The sequence below is a fragment of the Muntiacus reevesi genome, chromosome 1, assembly GCF_963930625.1.
Source record: "Muntiacus reevesi chromosome 1, mMunRee1.1, whole genome shotgun sequence".
In the NCBI taxonomy this organism is placed as follows: domain Eukaryota; kingdom Metazoa; phylum Chordata; class Mammalia; order Artiodactyla; family Cervidae; genus Muntiacus; species Muntiacus reevesi.
This window is the reverse complement of record NC_089249.1, coordinates 14296429-14319085: the sequence shown is the minus strand read 5'-3', so window position 1 is coordinate 14319085 and position 22657 is coordinate 14296429. Positions and strand designations below refer to the sequence as shown.

The 22657-nt window shown below is 38.5% G+C and overlaps 1 protein-coding gene across 7 annotated transcripts in view; it reads left to right on the top strand.

The window, feature by feature from the left end:
- SLC41A2 (solute carrier family 41 member 2) overlaps positions 1-21807 on the top strand; it is a 128811-nt gene extending 107004 nt beyond the window's left edge. For all 7 annotated transcript variants that reach the window (XM_065938408.1, XM_065938381.1, XM_065938412.1 and 4 more), the window contains one exon: positions 18482-21807. In XM_065938408.1, the coding sequence (XP_065794480.1) occupies positions 18482-18667 (186 nt within the window). In that variant the 3' untranslated portion in view covers positions 18668-21807. The remainder of the gene's footprint in view (positions 1-18481) is intronic.
- The last annotated feature ends 850 nt before the right edge of the window (positions 21808-22657 follow it).

The following is a 22657-nucleotide window of genomic DNA, read 5'->3' as shown; positions in this document are numbered from 1 at the left end:
TAAGGGAATGTGCAAGGTTGACTTCAGATAAAGCAGAATTGGAAATGATTGGAAATGGATGCAACTGAGGGAATAGGACATGAGAGTGGTGTGGGGGCAATTTATATTCTGCTTTTGTGTATGGTTGAATTTTTACACAGTAAGAAATTTTAAAAATGTTGTTTATTTACTTGTTTTTGGCTGTACTGGGTCTTCATTACTGCCTGCAGGCTTTCCCTGGTTGTGGTGCGCGGGCTTCGAATCGCCATGGCTTCTCTTGTTGCAAAGCACAATCTCTCGAGCACTGAGGCTTTAGTACTTAAGGTTCACAGGCTTAGTTGCCACTCAGTGTATGGGATCTTCCCAGACTAGGGAGCGAACCTGTGTCTCCTGGTGGATTCTTAGCCACTGGATCACCAGGAAATCCAGTAAGGAGTTTTTAAAATTAAGGTTTTTCAGAACATATTGACTTAGTAATTTTGGTCCTGTGGCTGATTATTTCTTAAAGTAAAAAATAAACTTGAGTTTGAAATTGTTTGGGACTTAGAATGGTTGAGTTCATGTTTTTTTTGCCCCAGGTGCACATTGACTCCATTTTTTGAAACTGTTTTTTGAATTTAAAAATCTACATACTTAAAAAAAAAAAATCTACATACTTGTCACCAATTTCCTTGTTTAGGTATTTATCCTGTGTCTTGAAATTAGAAGGACCCTAATGAATGTGCTTTTGTGATGTGACGTTAAGTCTGCATAAAGTCAGTAGGTGTGATGGATTTTGCTGTTGTTACTCTTGCTCCTGCCCAGAACCCAGGAGCAGCCAGGGTGATTGGAACTTGTCAAGGCTGGAGTAATGTGCTGAAGGCAGTCAGTTTAGTTCACCACCAGCAACACTGCATTTTGAGTTTTTTTTTGTTTTCTCAACATTAAGAATGGGTCGGCACCAAACTGACCATGCTGATCACCCATTCTACCTTTTATGCCGTCAGTCAGCATTTATGAGACTGCTGGCTGTGGCTAAGGGTACAGTTGCTGGCTTTAAACAAGAATTTTTCATCTGTATCAAATTAGTTCATGGAACCCACAACTTCGATTTCGTAGAACCAGAGTGTATACTTTCTTCTGCAGACTTAGAGATGATTGGATTCTTTCTCGCCAAGCAGTCATTGTCTCTGCCTTCACATCTTATTTATTCAAATGCTCCATTGACTTCTCAGAACCTGTTAATTTGTGAAATCAAAGGCATAAAACAGTATTCCAGGCTATGACGGACCTTGTTTGCCTTCCTTATAAGATGTGCAAAAGAGAAGTTTGATATCTCCTCAGGGTTTTCTAATTCATTTATTTGCCTCATTCCCTGCAGTCTTTTTCAAAGATGTAGTACCTGGACAGCATAATACACCTGAGAAGGTACAAAGATAACTATCAATCAAATAAGCAGACTGATGATCTCTTCATCAAAGAAAGAACAGCATTCATTGCAGTTCATTTCCCTATTTAAAACCTCTACCAGTTCACTTTAGTGTTTGAAATCCTAAATATGCTTCCTTTGTCTGTGGAGAGATAAAAGCTTAAACTTTGGATGACATAACCTACAAAAGGCAAAAAGATAGGCCCATATGGAGTATATTAATATTTGTTCTGCTATAAAATAGTTCAGTGGGAAAGAAAAATGAGACTTTTCTAGCCCGAGAGGCCTATTAAATTCCAACAAAGTGTTTGTTAATATAATTCGGAAAGAATGAAGCAAAACCATTTCTAAATGAAAATTTTAATTCCCTCTTTTAGGCACCGATTGTTTCATATTGAAAATTAGTTTGCTAAGAAATTTTCTAAACTCCTAGCAGTACCAAATACCATGGGAAATTCTTGTGAACATTTGTGGAAAACCTGACTGTGTTTGTTCTTTAACGTGGGGGAGGCAAAATGTTTCCCTTCAGTGGTGGAATGATGAATTCTCACCTCATAAAGGTGAAAATATAAATATCAGGATTTTACCCACTGTATAATGCTCATAATCTTCCAAGCATGGTGCTAGTCACTGTACAAAAGAAATAGAAGATATTGTCCCTGCCCTGCACAGGCTTCTCTTAGCTGTGGGAAATGAGATTTAAATGCATGAAATAATTAGAGAGGAGCTGAAGACTTAACCTCCTTATAACAGTAAGTTATAAGCATCTTACCATATACCTTCAGAATCAAACTTTACACTTATGCATGGATCTCATTCTTTAAAAGTGCTTTAGTAGTTTTGGGGTGGGGGGTGGTTTATAAGGGAAGATCAGAGTATACATTATATCTCATGAGAAGCTTGAATTAATATCAGTAAATATGAAACTTCCCTTAGCAAAACAGTAGTACTTATACTTGTTTCTTTAAAAATATTTATTTATTTGGCTGTACCAGGTCTTAGTTGCAGCATTTGGGCTCTAGTTCCCTGACCAGGGGTCGAACCCAGGTCCCCCCCTGCATTGGGAGCACAGAGTGTTACCCACCGGACCACCAGGGAAGTTCCATATACTTCTTATTAATATAATTTTAAAAGCAGAAGTCTCTTTAGTTTTTATTGCTGCCTTTTCAGTAGGCAGTGTTTTGTTTTGTTTTTTCATTTTATGAAAGTGAAAAGTAAATGTGAAAGTCACTCAGTAGTGTCCAACTCTTTGTGACCCCATGGACCGTGGTCTGCCAGGCTCCTTTGTCCGTGGAATTCTCCAGGCAAGAATACTGGAGTGGGTAGCCATTCCCTTCTCCAGGGAGTCTTCCCAACCCAGGGATCAAAGGCAGATTCCACCAGGGAAGCCATTTTATACTTAGATGCCAATTGCACCATCTTACATTTCCAAGGATGTTCATGTTTTCTCAAGAAAAAATATTCTCAGCAAAGCCCAAGCCCAATTTAAATGAGCAAATGAATGACTCTCATAATAAAATTAATAATCTGAATATTGAATAATGAATTTCCTAAGAAGTGTTTCTGTTTCATAAATAATAGTTCATTTGTTTTGAGATCTGTGTTGGTAACATGAACATGGTCACAGCACAAATGCAGATTAAGAGTAAACATCTTCCATTTTTCATCTAGTAGAACTTGCTTGGGGCAGAAATATGATCCATGTACTTCCTAACAGAAACAGCATCTTAATTGGCAATGTCTTAGTTCTGAAGTCACATTCACATGATTCATTGTCATTATTTTAACTACAAAGATAAATGAATAAATGTTTTCACAGAAGGAAAGTATTTATAAACATTTAAATCACCACATATGTCACATACAAAGGACAAAGGAGAAAAAGGGAAGATAAGATCAATGTGCAGAACATTGTAGAAACATCACAGAGCTCTTCATAGTTAGAGCAGAGTCTGAACTTCTGCTCTGCTGCTTATTTCATGACTTCAGTCAAGTTTCGTAACATCTCTGGCCTTTTTTTTTTCCCATCCTCAGAGGATAGTGAGGAGGACTAAGCTAATGTATAAAGATTGGTAGAATTAGTGTGTGTTCAGTCGTGTCCAACTCTTTGCAACCCTGTGGATTGTAGCCCACCAGGCTCCTCTGTCCATAGAATTTTTCAGGCAAGAATACTGGAGCAGGTTGCCATTTCCTACTTCAAATTATGATTAGAGAGACAGGCATAAACCCTGACTGTCTTGGGCAAACCAGAAGTAGAGTGACTGCAGTGATCAGTCAGATCCCTTCCTGCATTTCCAATAGCTGGTTTTGTGAATTCCCACTCCTCCAATGAAGATGATTTGTTACAAAGCATTGTTGTACATAGTTAGTAATGTATGTGCTAATATTAAAATTATCTGGCAACTAAGACAGTGTTTGATATTAAAGTCCATAATTGCTACTAAGGTAATATTAAGTTCAGTTGGCTTTTATGGGTTAGCCAGGGAGCCCAGGCAACACATTAAGTGTTATTTTCCTAAAAAATTGTGTTCTAAGTCCAAATAGCTAATTTTGAATTAGTCTGTTTTTCTGTTAGAAACTATCTGTTTTTGCATTTGTTCAGCCTAAAACAATCTCCTTCAGGTTCCCAGGTGCATTCTGTGTTCTAATATCTCTGTATTTTACCTAAAAGTCTGTATTTACCTATTTCTGCCGCAGTGTGACTTGTTATTTTACAGCGTCCAGCTTTATCTCCTCCTGATCTGTGACTTTTGAGAGGAAAAGAGTACCGATTCTCTTGTATGTAAGCCAGCGTATCTCATTATCACCTAAGTTGTTCATTCTGAAAATTTTCCTTCTCTGACAATTCCCTTTGTGAGGTTTGGTGCTCTAGCTACTTTATATATATATATATGAGTTTACAGAATGGTACTAGCAAATACTTACATAGTATATATTCTGAGCCATGCACTCTACTAGGCACTTCATGTACATGAGCTCACTTTGAATACTCACCACAACCCAGTGAGGTAAGTTCTAACCAGTTTCCATGTACAGATGAGGCAGCTGATGTGGAGAAGTTGAGCGACTGGTCCAAGTCCACACAGCAAGATGCAGTCTGGATCCAGTAAACACTGCTAACCACTGTATTTTACAAGAATACATTTAACACTGTTGTGCTCCTAGTGAGGGCCATAGTATTTGGGATGTAGTTTTTGAAGATTTATAGCCGCCTCTTCTCTCTGGTTTCGTTAGCTCTTCATAGTTCTTCCAGTCTGGTGTTCTGCCTCTAAAGGGCATTCATTCCACAGAGTTTACTTAGGATCTATGCCTACTGAAGTTAAGTAGGAATCCAGGCAAGGCCATAAATGTATCCCGAGAGAAGGACTCAGTGCTATGGAATTTCAGTAGTGGGAGGGTATTTTTCTAGGTGGGGAGGGAAGCTTTATTTTATTTTTAATTTTTTCTTTTTTTGGCCACACTGCGAGGCATATGTGGTCTTAGTTCCCCAACCAGAGATCGAACCCATGCCCTCTGTGTTGGAAACTCCAAGTGTTAACTGCTGGACCGCTATGGAAGTTCCATGGAAGTTTTATAATGGATAAAATTTTATTTCTTGCAATCCACAGAAAATGCCATTTCGGCAAAAGGGAGTTGTTATTGTTCAGTCACTAAGTTGTATCCAACTCTTTGCAACTGCATGGACTGCAGTTTGCCAGGCTTCCCTGTCCTTCACTGAATAAATGAGAAAACTCAGGGTAAGGCGATAGTAATAGTTGTTAGAAATTGTAAGAAAATTTACAGAAATAGTAAAAGTTTCTGGAGCAAAGAGTTTATGGATGGGAATAATGGAAAATAAGGTTGAAAATTTCAGATTATGATAAGATAATAAAAGGGTCTTGAAGTCCAGACTGAAGAGTTCAGTTTATTCTACAGAATGAAGATTTTCAACATTTTTCCCATTCCCAACAAACTTGAGAGATCTGATGCACTCCTCAGATGCGGCATCGTATAACGTGGAAGGGCTTGAGCTTTGGTTTCCCCATTCATTGCCTGTGTCAGGTTGATCAAGGTAATTTCTCATCTGTTTTCTCATCTGTAAAAAGCGGCTAAGGATAGACCTCTACCCTTCCCTGTCCCCACTAGTGTCTTATTATTATAATATCATCGTCTCTAGTGGCTGTGGACTACTGGGGCAGTAAGTATCAGGTTATCAATGAGAGGATCAGAACCTGGTGGAATCTAGTGCTGAATCTCTTTCATGATTCTAATACCCAACTCATTCCTTATGCTCATTCTTCTAAGGACAGTGTAGCCATATGGTGGCAGCTTGGCCATAATTGGAATCCCAGGATAACCACCCAATCAGTTCAGTTCAGTCGCTCCGTCATGTCCAACTCTTTGCAACCCCGTGAACCGCAGCACACCAGGCCTCCTTGTCCATCACCAACTCCCGGAGTTTACTCAAACCCATGTCCATTGAGTCGGTGATGCCATCCAGCCATCTCTTCCTCTGTCGTCCCCTTCTCCTCCTGCCTTCAATCTTTCCCAAAATCAGGGTCTTTTCAAATGAGTCAGCTCTTCGAATCAGCTGGCCAAAGTACTGGAGATTCAACTTCAACATCAGTCCTTCCAGTGAACACCCAGGGCTGATCTCCTTTAGAATGGACTGGTTGGATCTCTTTGCAGTCCAAGGGACTCTCAATAGCTGAGCAAGTCAATTGACTTAACCTTGAGCAAGTTACTTAAGTCTTATTGTTCTTGCCTGTAAAATAAGGATAATGTTTCCTCCTTTCACAGTAGTTATAATGTTTAAATACCTGGCACATAGTAGGCCCCTATTATATGGTGCAGTTATATCTTTTTTTAATTATGAAAGTGAAAGTCGATCAGTCGTGTCTGACTCTCTGCGACCCCATGCAGTGTATAGTCCTTGGAATTCTGTAGGCCAGAATACTGAAATGGGTAGCCTTTCCCTTTTCCAGGGGATTTTCCCAACCCCGAGATCAAACCCAGATCTCCTGCATTGCAGGCGGATTCTTTATCGGCTGAGCCACAAGGGAAGCCCAAGAATACTGGAGTGGGTAGCCTATCCCTTCTCCAGGGGATCTTCCTAACCTAGGAGTTGAACCAGGGTGTCCTGAATTGCGGGTGGATTCTTTACCAACTGAGCTATCAGGGAAGCCTTTAATTATGACATTAAGTCAAATCCTATTCCCAGATGCCATCTCAAAGGAAAGAGCTAAGCAATGAGGAGATTTTAACAGGTTGTCTGATTTCACGCACCTTTTTCCTCCTTCATCAGGATTTAAATCCACCAGATTCCAGCGGGGAAGTAAGGAGCCCCGAATTCTTCCTGTGTGACTCTTCGGCCCCTGCCCGTGGGTTTCTGTCTGTCAGCTTGGGTTGAGTGGAAGCTGTGAAGAGAATGATAAAGGAAATATAAAGGGAGACCCATAGTTCCATGGAATTATTTTTTCTAGTTGTAAAAATACCTAGTTTACCTTTAGGAGTTGGTTAATATAGTGAAAGAAGGAAGTGACTTTTTGAGATTCCTTTTTAGCCCTGCTTCTCTGTCACTCAGTAGTGTCTGACTCTGTGACCCCATGAACTGTAACCCTCCAGGCTCCTCTCTGTGTGGAATTTTCCAGGCAAGAATATTGGAGTGGGTTGCCATTGCCTACTCCAGGGGATCTTCCTGACCCAGGGATCAAACCTGGGACTTTAGCTCTGGGATTACCTTTTTTTGTGATACAATACTGTATTATGCTATTATAGCTTAGATTATAGGATCTTAAAATTGAGACACTTTCCTAAATCCATATTTATGATTCATTCTCTGGAGAGGTATAATTGGGCTCCAGACCAGTAAACAAAGAAGGTGAAACAACTGCCTGCCTCATCAGAGGCATGGCAAGCCAGAGCCCCGGGGAGCAAGACATTCAGAAAGAGAGCTCTTTTCCATCCTGTCAAGCCTGACGCTGTCAGGACCAGAGAAGCTGAGCCTTCTTTTTCTCGTGTTCTGGTTAAGGATGTTACTCCTGTGCTCTGAGCTCTGCTGCAATTGCAGACATGACTTAGAGGAATTTTCACAACATCTGCTTAAAAAAAAAAATCTTATAACACAGCTCTGTGAAAGCACTGACTTGAAAAGCATAAAAACTATCTTTCAAGAAATTTGTGAGAATAAAATCTTGGTTGGTTGTGACCCTGGGATATTCAGCCAGACAATATTGACCTGAGTGATTCAATCATTAAAATTTTTTTCCTATTTAAAAAAATAGATGTTTAGCACCATTCTTCCTTTTTATCTTAAAAATAGTTCTGCATAACAAAGCTAATCAAACTTGTGATTTTTGTACCATATAGGGAAATATGTAAAAGCAGAAAGTAAAGATTTTTGCATTTTTAAAAGGGGTGTTTAAAAGAAGTCAAAAAATGATGAGACTGTCATTCAGTATTTGAAGTAAAAAGACAAAATTGATTTTATTGCTCATCATTGTAAAGAAGCTAAGCTGGGAGCAGGCAAAACCTCTGCAAGCAAAGCAACTACTGGTCTTTCATAGGGTTTCGGGGATGCATGGAGTTCAGGGATGGGCAGATGTCCAGAAGCTTGAGTAGACGGATGTCCTCTGTTGAGGTCTGGATATTTCGGTGTGACTACTATTGGTAGTTGGTCCTTAGAGGTATATTTATTGGACCCAATGTGTTCCTAATTGCCTACTTCAGGAGCAAGTTGTTTATTGATTGAATGAACATAAAACCAGTTCTGGGGGCTTCTTGTTACCATAGCCAAAGATCAGTCTTTTCCTGAGAGTGTGGGAACTTTGTACTTGCTCAGTCTCCACTTTGTTCCTCACTCAGTCAAAGCTGCAGAGTGTCATTAAGGATTATCCAGAACTTCACTTTTGTTGTCAGTTCTTCCTGAAAGTAGCGTATCTGATTTTCTATTTGAGTCCATCAGTATGGGAGGAGGGGTCTTTGAATTATTTATTGAAATATCCAATGGGACAGTGCCTGGGTTGAAACATTTCAGACATTGGATAATAAATGTTGCATATGAGATAAACAAGACTAATTAGAATGAATTTCTAATTGTAAGGAACTTCCCTGGTGAATCAGTGGTAAAGAGTCCACCTGCTAGCGCAGAGCCACAGAAGACATGGGTTCGGTCCCTGAGTTGGAAAGATCCCCTGGAGAAGGAAATGGCAAGCTGCTCCAGTTTTCTTGCCTGGAAAATTTCGTGGACAGAAGAGCCCAGCGGGTTATAATCCATGGGGTCACAAAAGAGTCGGACTTGACTTAGCAACTACACAACAAGAAGGAACTAGAATGTATTTCACTACAATAACCTGAGATTTTTCAGACCTGACCAAGAAAACACATCCCAATGATCCCCTTGGTATCCAGACTGCCTTTTCTTTTAGCTTAGATACAGATTGATTTCACCTGTAGCATTAATTTGGGTATTATGTGAAGTGTCAGTAATCATCCTAGTTGGCCAAAAGAATGTCCAACACCATTCTCTTATCTGTAACAGTAGCTGTTCCTTTGCTGGGATGGGGTGGGAGCTCTTTGCTCTGTGTGCTCAGCTCTTTGCTCTGAGAATCTTGAGTTAATAATCAGCCTCTGTGAGTCATCTGCTTCGGGAAGTGCTCTGGAGAACTTCAGTTGAGGTTCCCTATGGTGTTACTTTCCAGCTCTGTTTAAAGGTCTGTTCCATTTTTTCCCCCAGAGAGCAGAAGAGTATGTTGCTAGTTCAGGCTCATTCAGAGATTATGTATTATTCATCATCATAGACTCAGCATCCAGTCCCTGCCTGGTACAGTAAATATTTATAAAATGAATATTCAACTTTTATTATTCTTGGATTATTTTTGGCATTTTGGTTATGTTTCTTTATTTAGAGTCTGATCTCACTGAAAGCAATAACCATGTCTTATTCTTCTCTTGCTGCTCCAGAAAGCTCATCGTAGCGTTGTCTGTGTTAGATATAGATAAATATTTGTTAAATTGGATTCAAGATATATTGAGTGTACTTTGTTTGGGTAATAAGGCAAATACTTGACAAGATTCCTCATCTAAACGAGAGAATAAATCTGTTGAAGAGGTGAAATATATACATAAAATTATTTGAAGATGATGCTTTTTTTAAAGAAGTGTTAAATGTTTAACAAATACAAATAAAATATTCTGTAATTGACTACTTAAGTGTTATAACTAGGTTTTTTGGAAACAGCTTAACCGCTTAAATAGAATGCTAAATTTTATTGCTTTTAATGGATTTTTAAATTTTATTTTATATTGGAGTATAGTTGATTTACAATATTATGTTAGTTTCTGGTATACAGCAAAGTGATTCAGTTATATATATATCCTTTTTCAGATTTCTTTTCTCGTATAGGTTATTAGAGTATTGAGTTGAGTTTGCTGTGCTATACAGTAGGTCCTTGTTGGTTATCTTTTTTATATATAGTAGTGTGTATATGTTAATCCCAACCTCCTAATTTATCCCCTTCCTCCTCTTCCCCTTTGGTATGATGTTTGTTTTCTAATTCTGTGAGTCTGTTTCTGTTTTGTAAATAAGTTCATTGGTATCATCTTTTTGATTCCACATATAAGTGATATATTTGTCTTTCTCTGACTTACTTCACTTAGTATGATAATCTTTAGTTGCATCCATGTTGCTGCAAATGGCGTTATTTCATTCTTTTATGGCTGAGTAGTATTCCATTGTTTATAGGTACTACATCTTCTTTATCTGTTCATCTGTCAGTGGACATTTAGGTTGCTTTCATGTCTTGGCTATTGTAAATAGTACTGATGTGAATATTGGGGTGCATGTAATCTGTTCAGTTATGGTTTTCTGCAAATACATGTCCAGGAATGAGGTTGCAAGGTCATATAATAGTTCTATTTTTTTGTTTCTAAGGAATCTCCATACCGTTCTCCATAGTGGTTGTACCAATTTACATTCCCACCAACAGTGTGGGAGGATTTCCTTTTCACAGATCCTCTCCTGCATTTATTGTTTCTGTATTTTTTAATGATGACCATTCTGACTGGTGTAAGGTGAAACCTCATTGTAGTTTTGATTTGCATTTCTCTAATAATTAGCAGTGTTGAGCATCTTTCATGTGCTTCTTGGTCATCTGTTTGTCTTCTTTGGAGAAATGTCTATTTAGACCTTCTGTCCTTTGTTGTTTTTTTTAAAAATTTTTTTTTTGAGCTATATAAGCTGTTTGTATATTTTGGAGATTAACCCCTTGTCAGTTGCATCATTTGCAAGTATTTTCTTCCATTCCATGGGTTCTGTTTTCATTTTGTTTATGGTTTCCTTTGCTGTGCAAAAACGTTTAATTAGGTCCCATTTGTTTATTTTTGTTTTTATTTCCATTACTGTAGGAGACAGATACAAAAAATATTGCTGCACTTCATATCAAAGAGTGTTCTGCCTGTGTTTTCCTCGAGGCAGTCTGGATTTCCTATAGTATTTTGTCTTTAATCCATTTTCAGTTTATCTTTGTGTATGGTGTTGCAGACTGTTCATTCTTCTCCATGTAGCTGTCCACTTTTCACAGCACCACTTTATTGGAGAGACTGTCTTGTCTCCACTGTATATTCTTGCCTTCTGTGTTGTCGATTAAGTGAGCACAGGTACATAGGTTTGTTTCTGGGCTCTAATGTCTGTTTTTGTGCCAGCACCATAATGTTTTGGTTGCTGTGTCTTTGTAGTATAGTTTGGAGTCAGGGAGACTGACAGTCCAAAATCCCCATACTCTTAGATCACCACCATAAATATTTTGGTATGCTATTTTAAAAAATTATTTTTCAGACTTGAGTTATGTATTAGAAAGGCATTCAATAAACATTAATAGTTTTAAGTGATTGAATATTCTTTTTTCCCCTGAAATGTTTCTCTGGGCAACAAAGTCTTCCTGTTTGAAAAGGGAAGGTACAGAAGCAGAGTCATCTTCAGGCTTCAGGCAGAGGGTGAGGAAGGAACACTTGAGGTGTTCAGGATTTGATCTCTACTGATTGCATATTTTCCTAATATTCTATGGATAGTAGCATCTTTAAAATAATTCTATTTAGCATATAGTTCAGTTCAGGTCAGTCGTTGAGTTGTGTCTGAGTCTGCGACCCCATGGACTGCAGCATGCCAGGCTTCCCTCTCCCTCACCATCTCCCGGAGTTTGCTCAAGTTCATGTCCACTGAGTCGATGGTGCCATCCAACCGTTTCATCCTCTGTCGTCCCCTTCTCTTCCTGCTTTCAATTTTTTCTGGCATCAGCATCTTTTCCAGTGAGTTAGCTCTTTGCATCAGGTGGCCAAAGTATTGGAGCTTCAGTGTCAGTCTTTCCAATGAATATTCTAGGTTGATTTCCTTTAGGATTGACTGGTTTGATCTCCTTGCAGTCCAAGGGACTCTCAAAGAATCTTCAGCACCACAGTTCAAAAGTATCAATTCTTCAGCACTTAGACTTCTTTGTGGTCCAACTCTTAACATCCATACATGACTACTAGAAAAACCATAGCTTTGACTATACAGACCTTTGTTGGCGAAGTGATGTCTCTGCTTTTTAACATGCTGTCTAGGTTTGTTATTGCTTTTCTTCCACAAACCAAGCGTCTTTTAATTTTGTGGCTGTAGTCACTGTCTACAGTGATTTTGGAGCCCAAGAAAATAAAGTCTGTCAGTTTCCATTGTTTCCCCATCTATTTGCCATGTGATGGGACCGGATGCCATGATCTTAGATTTTCGAATATTGAGTTTTAAGCCAACTTTTTCACTCTCCTCTCTTACCCTCATCAAGAGGCTCTTTAGTGTCTCTTTGCTTTCTGCCATTAGAATGGTGGTATCATCTGCATATCTGAGGTTGTTGATATTTTTCCTGGCAATCTTGATTCCAGCTTGTAATTCATCCAGCCTGGCATTTCACGTGATGTACTCTGCATAGACGTTAAATAAGCAGGATGACAATATACAGCCTTGATGTACTCTTTTCCCAATTTGGAATGCATCCATTGTTCCATGTCCAGTTCTAACTGTTGCTTCTTGACCTGCATACAGGCTTCTCAGGAGGAAGCATGTAGTAGGCAGTCAATAACTGTTAATTTCCTCTAGCAGTTTGTATGTTTTAGTTCTATCTTTTATTATTATTGTTATTAAACTGAGACATTTTATTTAGTTTGAATTTCTGCTGGATTTTCAGGTTATCATTTCATAATATTAAGTGACCTTAGCTATCACTGGTCTTTGCATGATTGGGACGGAATAACGTGGTCACATGACCAGTGGCAAGAGTCACTGGGTTAATATGCTGTGCTTAGTCGCTCAGTCGTGTCCGGCTCTTTGCAACCCCGTGAACGGTAGCCCTCCAGGCTCCTCTGTTCATGGGGATTCTCCAGGCAAGAATACTGGAGTGGGTTGCCATGCCCTCCTCCAGGGGATCTTCCCAACCCAGGGACTGAGCCCAGGTCTCCACATTGCAGGCGAATTCTTTACCATCTGAGCCAACAGGGAAGCCCAGAGTTAATGATGCTTTGGCAAAAACTACTGTAACTGTGTATTAAATATTGAATAGATGAACAACAATGACATGCACATGATATAAAAAATAATAATACAGTGACCCCAGGACACTCACTAGTCAGCTGAAGCATTAGGAACTACCAGTAGCCTAGAACCTACACCTTTTAAAGCTACCTCTGTGTTCCTTCCTCCTCCTCAAAGCAAGCTATTCATTCAGAATTGTATAGCTAATGAGTGTTTGCTCTTCCTTATGATTCAGTGCATTTATTTGAATACCAAAAAATTTGTTTTTAGTTTTACATGGTTTTGAAACTTGTAAAAAATAGAATCATAGTGAATTCGTGCTAAGTGACTTTCTTCTTTTGCTCAGCATTGTATTTGAGATTCATTCATATGTGCACCTATTATTAACCTATTTTAGTTGGATCAAACCCACGTCTCTTGTGCTGCTTGCATTAGCAAGCAGATTCTCTACCACTGAACAACCTGGGAAGCCTTAGATTGTAATTTTTTGCTATTAAAAGTCAAGGCTGTGAATATTGTTATCTTGTCTCCTGAACACATTCCAAGGGTTTCTTTTGGATAGAAGACAGGTCCTTCCATTCTAAGAAGGTCTAACCAATTTTGTGCCATGGACTTCTTAAGAAGTTTGGTGACTGTTATGGGCTCCTTCTCAATAAGTTTCCTTCATTTCCTACCTTCCCTCACCTCCCACCTCACAAAAATAATTTAGGCCAAAGAAAAGATGCTTTTATTTGTATGTCAGGAGTAGATTGAATTCCTGTTGACTAATAATCCTAAATTATTCTTAGCAGACCTTTAAATATTATATTTTAATGAGTAGCATTTCTAGTCTGGAAACTGGATTAAGGAAGCACATTTTTATAGGTAAAATGAATTCTGCTTTTGTAAGTTAAGGCTTAGGAAGAAATGTACTAATTTGCTATTCCTTGTGTTTATTTGGATCATATTTCTAAGCATTCCTCTCCCAAAGAAATCATCTTTCTTCACATGATACACAAGGCTGTTACTGGCAATGGGGCATTGAGGGGATGCTCATGGATGAGAATGTTGATTCTAGCTCAGAAAAGAAACTGGCCAAGGAAATCAATTGTCCAAAGCAAATATATATATTCTTGTGCTTTATATATTTATTTAGATTCCAAATAATACACCTAGCCCATGCATAAGTAACTGGGGCTACAGAGTTGCCTTTTCAGGAGGTATATTTACCCAAAGAAGTTATGAATATTTCATAAAAACAAACAGACCATGTAAAAATACAGTCAACGCTTGGTTAGGTTTTTGATGTGTTTTCCCAGTAAAAAAGCATACATTCCTTATCATTTAGTTTGAAAATAAAACATGTTGCATTAAGAAGTATCTGATACTTACTGTGATTTTAATGATTCATTTATACACAGTGTTCCAAGAAACACTGATATCCTTTGTTAACTTGCCAAAAACAATACGTTTAAACCTGCTTGAACTTTAAGTCATCACAGTATCTTTAAAAAGGAAGTTTATGGAGCACTGTTACCATTATTTAATAATAGTGTCTTTAGGTATTTAATTATGTGATATTTATTTTTATTTACCTTAATTATTAATTATTTATTTGCTTTAGAAGGAAATTTGTCTCCAGCTTCAGCAGAGCATTAACAAAATTAGTCATGGTAGAGAGTATGTTCCCAGAGAAAGGAACTTAATGTGAAACAATAGTTTTTTTCTTTTTTAAAGAGAGACTTCAGCTTCATTTGTAATAACTTAGTTAAAACACACAAAATTTAAAATTTCATTCCTTCTCTCCATTGCTGTCTCCTATTACCATGCTCTATTTTTCCCATGGTATCTATCATCTTTTAATATACTGTGTTATTTATGTGTTTTAAAATTTTTTATTTGTTTCTCCCCGTTGGAATGTTAGCTGTGAAAGGGCAAGAATATTTGTTTATTTGTGTGTAGTACCTGACCCCATAGTAGATGCTCAATAAATATTTGTTGAACGAACAAACCAATAAATAAATATCAAACAACTTATGCATTGGAAAAAAAATTGCGTGGGAAGAGAACTTAAGTTCAATTATGAGACTAAGAATGTGGGAGAGGTGGAGGAAGACGCGCTAAGTTAAGGAGAGCGATCCCTATGTGGTTTATGACCACAAATTTCTTGCCTTTGTACTTTAGAACTAAAACAGACCATGGAGACATCCATTCACTCATTTTAAAGAAGTCCAAACTAAGGCTTAGAAAGGTGAGAAGTCATACTTCTGTTCCAAATTACCTTTTAAATAAAGGTGGTAAATTCTGAGACAGTGTAACAATTCACGATCAATGATGATGGCATTAATACTTATTGAGTGCTTATTGTGTACCAAACATTTGCTGAACCCTTTATATCTCACTTAATTTCTGCAGCTAGCCTGTGAGTCTCGTTTTAGAGATGAGGAAACTAATACTTAGAGAGCTCTTCACTTGTTGACAGAAACACAGTTACTCAATGATAGAGCCTCTTCAATACCAGCCATTGGCTGCAGGCTTATCATGTACAAGTGTTTTGCTGGAAACCAAGAGATCAAATAGAAAGAAGACGTGGTTTTCCCCTTCTGAGGAGTTACGTATTAGACCCCTGGAATGTAACAGCAAGATGTACGTATTAGATCAGTAGCTTTCAAATGTTTTTGATCTCAGTAAGAAATTTGTATTTCAATAAACGCACACATATTTATCCCGGAGGAGGGCATGGCAACCCACTCCAGTATTCTTGCCTGGAGAATCCCGTGGGCAGAGGAGCCTGAAGGCTATGGTCCATGGTGTCGTGATGAGCTAGACATGACTGAAGCACCTGAGCATGCATGCACACACATATTTATATGTTTTTTAAACATATACTTTCATAACTGAAATTAAAGTTTTATGAAATATCCTTACTGTGTGCTGTACATGCTAGTACTTTTTTTTACATGCTGATACTTTCTATTCTATTTCATTATATTCATTTTATTCTATTTACTGTTTTAAGACCAGTTACATTAAATTTGCTTCATAGCCCATGCATGCATCACCTATTGAAGCAGGATATTTTATGTATATTAACAAAAGATATTTTATGTGTTAGAAGGGATAAAATGCTCAATACTGATAGTCATCCAGAGCTCATGTAGCTATTTCTTCTGTTATTTATCTCTGTATTGTACTTGTATTGCTAATTTTGCTCTATCAATTTAAAAAAATATTTGTGGACTCACACTTATGGTAGTGAGACTAGCTATCTAACTCCATGCTGTATTTCCCCAACTTTCAACCTCCTAATGCAGTAATGCTCAATTTTTATATAATAAATATTATTTCTATTCTATGCTGTAAATATCATTGATCACAGAGTCACATTGTGTATTACAATACATTTCCTTTCTTTTTATCTCTCTTTAATTTCTTCTGGAGATAACTGCCCTGTTTTCTCACGTTCATAGCTTTCTGTGTGCGTGTTTGCTTGGTTGCTTCAGGCATGTACAACTCTGCGCAACCCCGTGGACCATAGCCCACCAGGCTCCTCTGTCCAAGGGATTCTCCAGGCAAGAATACTAGAGTGGGTTGCCATGCCCTCCTCAGCTTTCTGTGTACCCATCTTTAATTTTTTCCCAAACGTCCTATCATATCTATCACCCACCTATAATTAGCCCCTTCCCCCAAACTCTGTTATATCAGATAATTTCCCAGCGCGCCTTTTTCCTGGAGACTTCACCTCCGGAAGACTCCACCCTCCAGCTCTGTCTGGTCTCTGTTCCCAGCCTACTGTGTCTGCCTCTCTCTGGAGCTTTCCCTCACTCTCTCTGAGGTTGGCACTTCTATTTTCTGCATCTCAGGTTTTTCTCTCTATTAAAAAATATATATATTTATTTGTTTGGCTGCACCAGGTCTTATTCGTATGATCTTTAGTTGTGGCATGTGAGATCTGGTTCCCTGCCCAGGTATCAAACCCAGGCCCCCTGCACTGGGGGCATGGAGTCTCAGCCACTGGACCTCCAGGGAAGCCCCTCAGGTCTTTCTCTTTCTTGGTTCTCGCCCTCATTTTGCATCAACACATTTTCAAGAAAGTTCCAAAGAGAACAGGGGAGAATTTTCCTGAGTGCCGGCTTGTCTTGCAATGTCTAGTTTATCCTCAGCCCTCGGTTGATAAACTGGGCGCAGGTTTACAGTCAGAAATATTCCCTCAGGACTCTGAAGGTATCGCTAGCTTTTCTCCTGCTGCAGTTGTTGAAAAGTCAGGTTCTTGTTTCTTCGTATATGACCTGGTTTCTTTTAAATCATAGCAAATAGTCATTATGTTCTTTCTGTGTGTCCAGCACTGCTCTAAGTGCTCTGCATTATTTAATGCTCAGGTTATCATCTCTGTGAGAGAGGGATTGTTTTCTGTATTTTACAGAAAGGCAGCTGAGACATGGAGAGGCTGAGTAGCTTAGCGGTGGGAGAGGGTGGTTGACTGGGCACTTTACTATTGGAGGATTGGGGCGGGGGTGGTTGGCCATTTCAGGGGAGCCCTCCAATTCTGAACATCTAACCTCCTCTCTGGGGAGTTAGACTCCTGCCTGTCCCTCAGAACAAAATGAAGGTCTGAAGAATCCCACTGTTAACTATGCATGCATGCTAAGTTGCTTCAGTCATAACTGACTCTTTGCAACTCTGTGGACTGTAGCCTGCCAGGCTCCTCTGTCCATGCGATTCTCCAGGCAAGAGTACTGGAATGGGTTGCCATGCCCTCCTCCAGGGGATCTTCCTGACCCAGAGATCAAACCTATATTTCTTATGTCTCCTGCATTGGCAGGCAGGTTCTTTACTGCTAGAGCCACCTGGGAAACCCTTCAGTTGTATGACCTAAGTGTTAATTTAGCCATTCTTGAGTCATTAAACATTTTAAGTTATTTCCAATTTTTGACCTTTACAACAGTGATGCAGTGAGTTGAAACGATAGTGGTTTGGCAAAATGTACAATACTACTAAAGTTGAGGCTCATGGTAGTTTGGGGGAGGCTAGAAGAAAATGAGAAGATATGTGTGACAAGTTGAAGAAAAGCTCAAATTTATTTATTTGTTTTTTTGGCTGTACTGGGTCTCCTTGCTGCGTGGACTTTTCTCTAGTTGCGGTGCACGGACTTCTCATTTTAGTGGCTTTTCTTGTTGCAGAACACAGGCTCTAGGTGTGTGGCCTTCAGTTGTTGCAGCTTCTGGGCTCAGTAGTTGTAGCTCCCGGGCTCTAGAACACAGGCTCAATGGTTGTGGTTCACTGGCTTATTTGCTCTGCAGCACGTGGGATCTTCCTGGACCAGGGATCAAGCCCATGTCTCTTGCATTGGTAGGCAGATTCTTTACCACTGAGCCACCAGGGAAGCCCGAAAAACTTCATTAATTGCAGAGGCACATAGTATTTTTTTCTGGTGAAAAGAAAATGTTCTTGTCAATTAATTTTTTCTCCTAGACACATATTGTTCCTTTCAGAGAGCCGTGGCCTAGGCTAATGGCCGTATTTACTGGGCTGGGACTGTCCAGGCGACAGGAATAATCTTTGATGTTCTTTTCTAGGTGTTTACCTTACTGTGGATCGCTGACTGGATGGTACATCATTTCTGGAGGAAAGGAAAGGACCCAGATAGCTTCTCCATCCCCTATCTGACGGCACTGGGTGATCTGCTCGGGACAGCCTTGTTGGCCTTAAGTTTTCATTTTCTATGGCTTATTGGAGATCGAGATGGAGATGTTGGAGACTAATAAATCCTACAAGCCACTCTCAAGTAACCAAGAAGGAAATCACAAGACAACCACTTATGACTCTTTTTCACAATTTTTAATTCAGTAGTATGACTTCTGCCAGGGTAGTCTTCAGTTGGTCCTGATTCCATTAAATGGCCTTAACACTTTTTTTTTTTTTTAAGGAATTTGTGTTGAAATGAGAATGAACAGTATTTGTGCTGCTTTTCATAGAATAAATGATAATTTGACATAGATATAGACACAAGCTCAAGCTCTGAAATTGATTAACTAGAAAGGAGAATAGGATGTTTACAATGAATAATTTTAGAACCACAGATGTAGCAGAAATGTATTGTCTTACTGTTTAACTTATAATGCCAAGAGTTCTGGTTTCATCTTTCTTGTCTCACAGATGTATTTGTTCTGCAAAGCAGACTTTAAAATGAAAGGGGCCCAAGCAAGCTTGTTTTACTTATGCCCACCTCTCTGCCAGCTGAGGATCCATTTACCAATTTGTTTGCTCCTAACCTGACCTCAATATGTTCTGCTGAGTATGAGATAAACTCACTTTTATCTGCTTGTATGAATTTCTCTGTGCCAATACTAATTTTATTTCAACCCTGCAAGTTCTCTGCAGGCTACCCTTTAAACACAGAATTGCCTTTAGTGAAAGCAACGGGTCATTTTGATGATTGTTTTATTGAAAGAAGGTTGATCTTTTTCAGAAGACTTAGTAGTTCAAAATGAGATGACCTGAGCTGCATTTGTAGATCAAGATGGTATGAGAAATTGTGTGTGTGTGTGTGTGTGTGTGTGGTGTGTGAAAGAAAGAGAAGCTGTTGATGGAGCGCTGAATCTTGGCTTGTTGATAGCGAAGATCATAGTGGGATATTAGCATTCTGGAGAAGGAAATGGCAACCCACTCCAGTGTTCTTGCCTGGAGAATCCCAGGGACGAGGGAGCCTGGTGGGCTGCCGTCTATGGGGTCGCATGGAGTCAGACATGAAGCGACTTAGCAGGAGCAGCAGCAGCAGTTATTCTTTAGCACATTTTATTGACATGTTTTTGTCATGTGGCATAAAAATTTTGCTCTTGCCCAGAATTTAGTATTTGTTAGCTACATTATAATTAATACTCCTTCTTATTTTTTTTTAAAAGGTAACATTTAATATAATCAGGATAGCATAAGATTTAGAATGAGCAGATGGTTCATTTTTTCTCCTTAAGAGGTCTGCTGAAACTTGCAGGCTTGCCATTTTAAAGGCGGAGTTGGTGGGTCACCTCGGTTACTGTTCCTGCCTGTGCACCATCTCCGCACAGGTTCACGTCTGCATGGGACACCCTCAGGTACGCTGCTGTGGTTCTCAAATATTTTTCTAAAACTCTGATCTGTATTCGAAACACTTGACCAACACCTTAGTTATTCAATAGGTAAGCATTTTTTTATATTACATACATTTTGAAAAATACAGCAGAATCTCTCAAGATTGTCAGATATTTAATAATCTAACTGATAAAGGGAAGAAGAAATGCACATTGACTTTGATCATCATGGTTTAAATTGTGAGTTAGTGTTAACATTATATAAATAGTAGGTTGTTTGTATATATATTGAGGGAAGTGTTCTTATTAAGCTCTTTAAAATAAAGGGACTGTGGTTTAGAATTATATATTCTGCTTATTTTAAAACTTTAATTATTCCATTCTTCTGCCTTATAATGAAGTTATAAGGCAGAGAACTGAACTAATTATAGAATTTCTCCTTTGGAGAGTTATAATATCATGTAGTGAACATTCTGCAAAATTTTTTATTTAAAAAAATCCGTAAATAATTTCTTTGATTTTGTTATAAAGCACTTGTAAATTATTTATATTTGGGCTGTATAATTCATAAGCATTTATATTTCCCAACAATTTCTGTTTTCATTTTTTTACCTAAAAAATGGATAGCAAATCACATTTTTAAAGGATTTACCAACAACTTTAGTGCATTACATGTTCCGAAGCACATTCAAATACATCATGTTATTTAGTTCTCACAACAGTACATGTGAAATAGGTCAGATAGATATTCCTATCTCTATTTTACAGCAGAAGGAAGTGAAAGTCAGCCAAGTTACATTTTTAATGTTGCACAGCTACAAAGGGCCCCAAATTGTGATTTCGTCTAGATCATCAATCTCCTAAGCCAGTTCTTTTTCTGTGACCCTCCAAATGTACCAAGTGTATACAACTTGTCAACTATGAGGAAATGAACCACAGAAACAAGATTTTCTAAAGTAGAATAGAATATTGCTACATCTTTCCAACTTCGGACAGGGATTCATTTAATGTATCTTACTGGTAAATATAGTTAAACTCTAAAATTATTCATGTTCCTGAGACCAAGGAAATCAAAGATAAATGAAAACTTTAGAAGAAAGGACAATGCCTTATTTCCTAGAATATTTAATTGCCTTCCCAAATCTAGCCGTTTTCCATAGATGCTAATAAATAACTAGAATGACTGATTTGAGTTCTGTCCTCTTTCTTTTTTGCTACCCAGTCTTTGTTACAGCAACAAATTGTCTAAAAGACATGTAATGGGGAAAAAAATAAAGACTTGGAAAAGTCAGTCACCAATTAGCTGAACTAATTTATAAAAGAGATTTAAATTCTTTTAAATTCTTTTTACTTTTTTTTTGAAAGCCTTTACATAAGTATAGAATGAATAAAACAACTTTGCCTACCCACAAAATGCATTTATTATCAGTTGTATGTAAAGCAAATTAACAAAGTTGATTTTTACACCACGTAAGTTTGCTTTCTGAACTTCCTCTTCTCACTAATTTATCAGGCACTTTGTTTAAACACGGATAATCTTTTCAAAGACTTTATTTTTGCCCGCCAATTGCTTTTTATTCTTTAAGAAATAAAGTTTCTTAGAACCTAATAAAATAGAAACTGTTAGTAATGTATCTTCTGGGAGACACTGAAAATTCTATGGCACAGACTATCAATGATGTAGCCAAATGAAGTACGTTTTTAGGGGTCTTTCAGTGATCGGGTTTCCTTGCCTTATAATACAGCTCTTGTATAGCATACCCATTTATAATGGGCATCTGCCATCTCTGAATTGTTGTAAACTCAAATAATAAAATTTAAGACATATTTACCCAGCCTTGTTGTACTTACTTCTTGATAAACTAGATGAACATCTGGCCTTGTGGAACTCACCCAGAAGAGAATGCATGTATGTTGTTTATGAGTACAATAAATTGGGCTCTGACCACACCTAGACCTCCACTTTGCTGCTTTACCACTTTTTCACTCTTAAGTACTGTCCGCATTATTCAGTTTACATTTCTTGGCCCATCAGTTGAGACGTCCTCAACTATCTCCTTCATTCCTGTTGGACAGCTCTGGTCAAATACAGCTCTCTGCCGATGCTTTGTCTACAGCTCTCTGCCGATGCTTTGTCTACACCTGAACAGCTGAGCATGGCTCATGGAGAACACACAACAAATCTTTAAATTCATAACCTCAGACATGAAGCTAACCCTCAACGGCCTCCACTATTTCTCTAATCCCTTCACTCTTTGGGAGATCAGGCTTTTGTCCCTACCACTCTACTGAAAGTATACCTGTTGAGGTCACCAGTGATCTCCATGTTGCAAATCTAGTGCTTAGTTCTCAGTAAGAATCCTCATCTTCTAGTTCAGTTGTTAAGTCATGTCTGACTCTTTGTGACCCCATGGACTGACCCCATCAGGCTCCCCTGTCCTTCACCATTCCCAGAGCTTGCTGAAACTCAGGTCCATTGAGTCGGTGATGCTATCTAACCATCTCAGCCTCTGCCACCCCCTTCTCCTGTTGCCTTCCATCTTTCCCAGCATCAGGGTCTTTTCCAATGAGTTGGTTCTTCATATCAGGTGGCCAAATTATTGGAGCTTCAGCTTCAGCATCAGTCCTTCCAGTGAATATTCAGAGTTGATTTCCTTATCCTCATCTTAGTTTCTAAAGGTATTT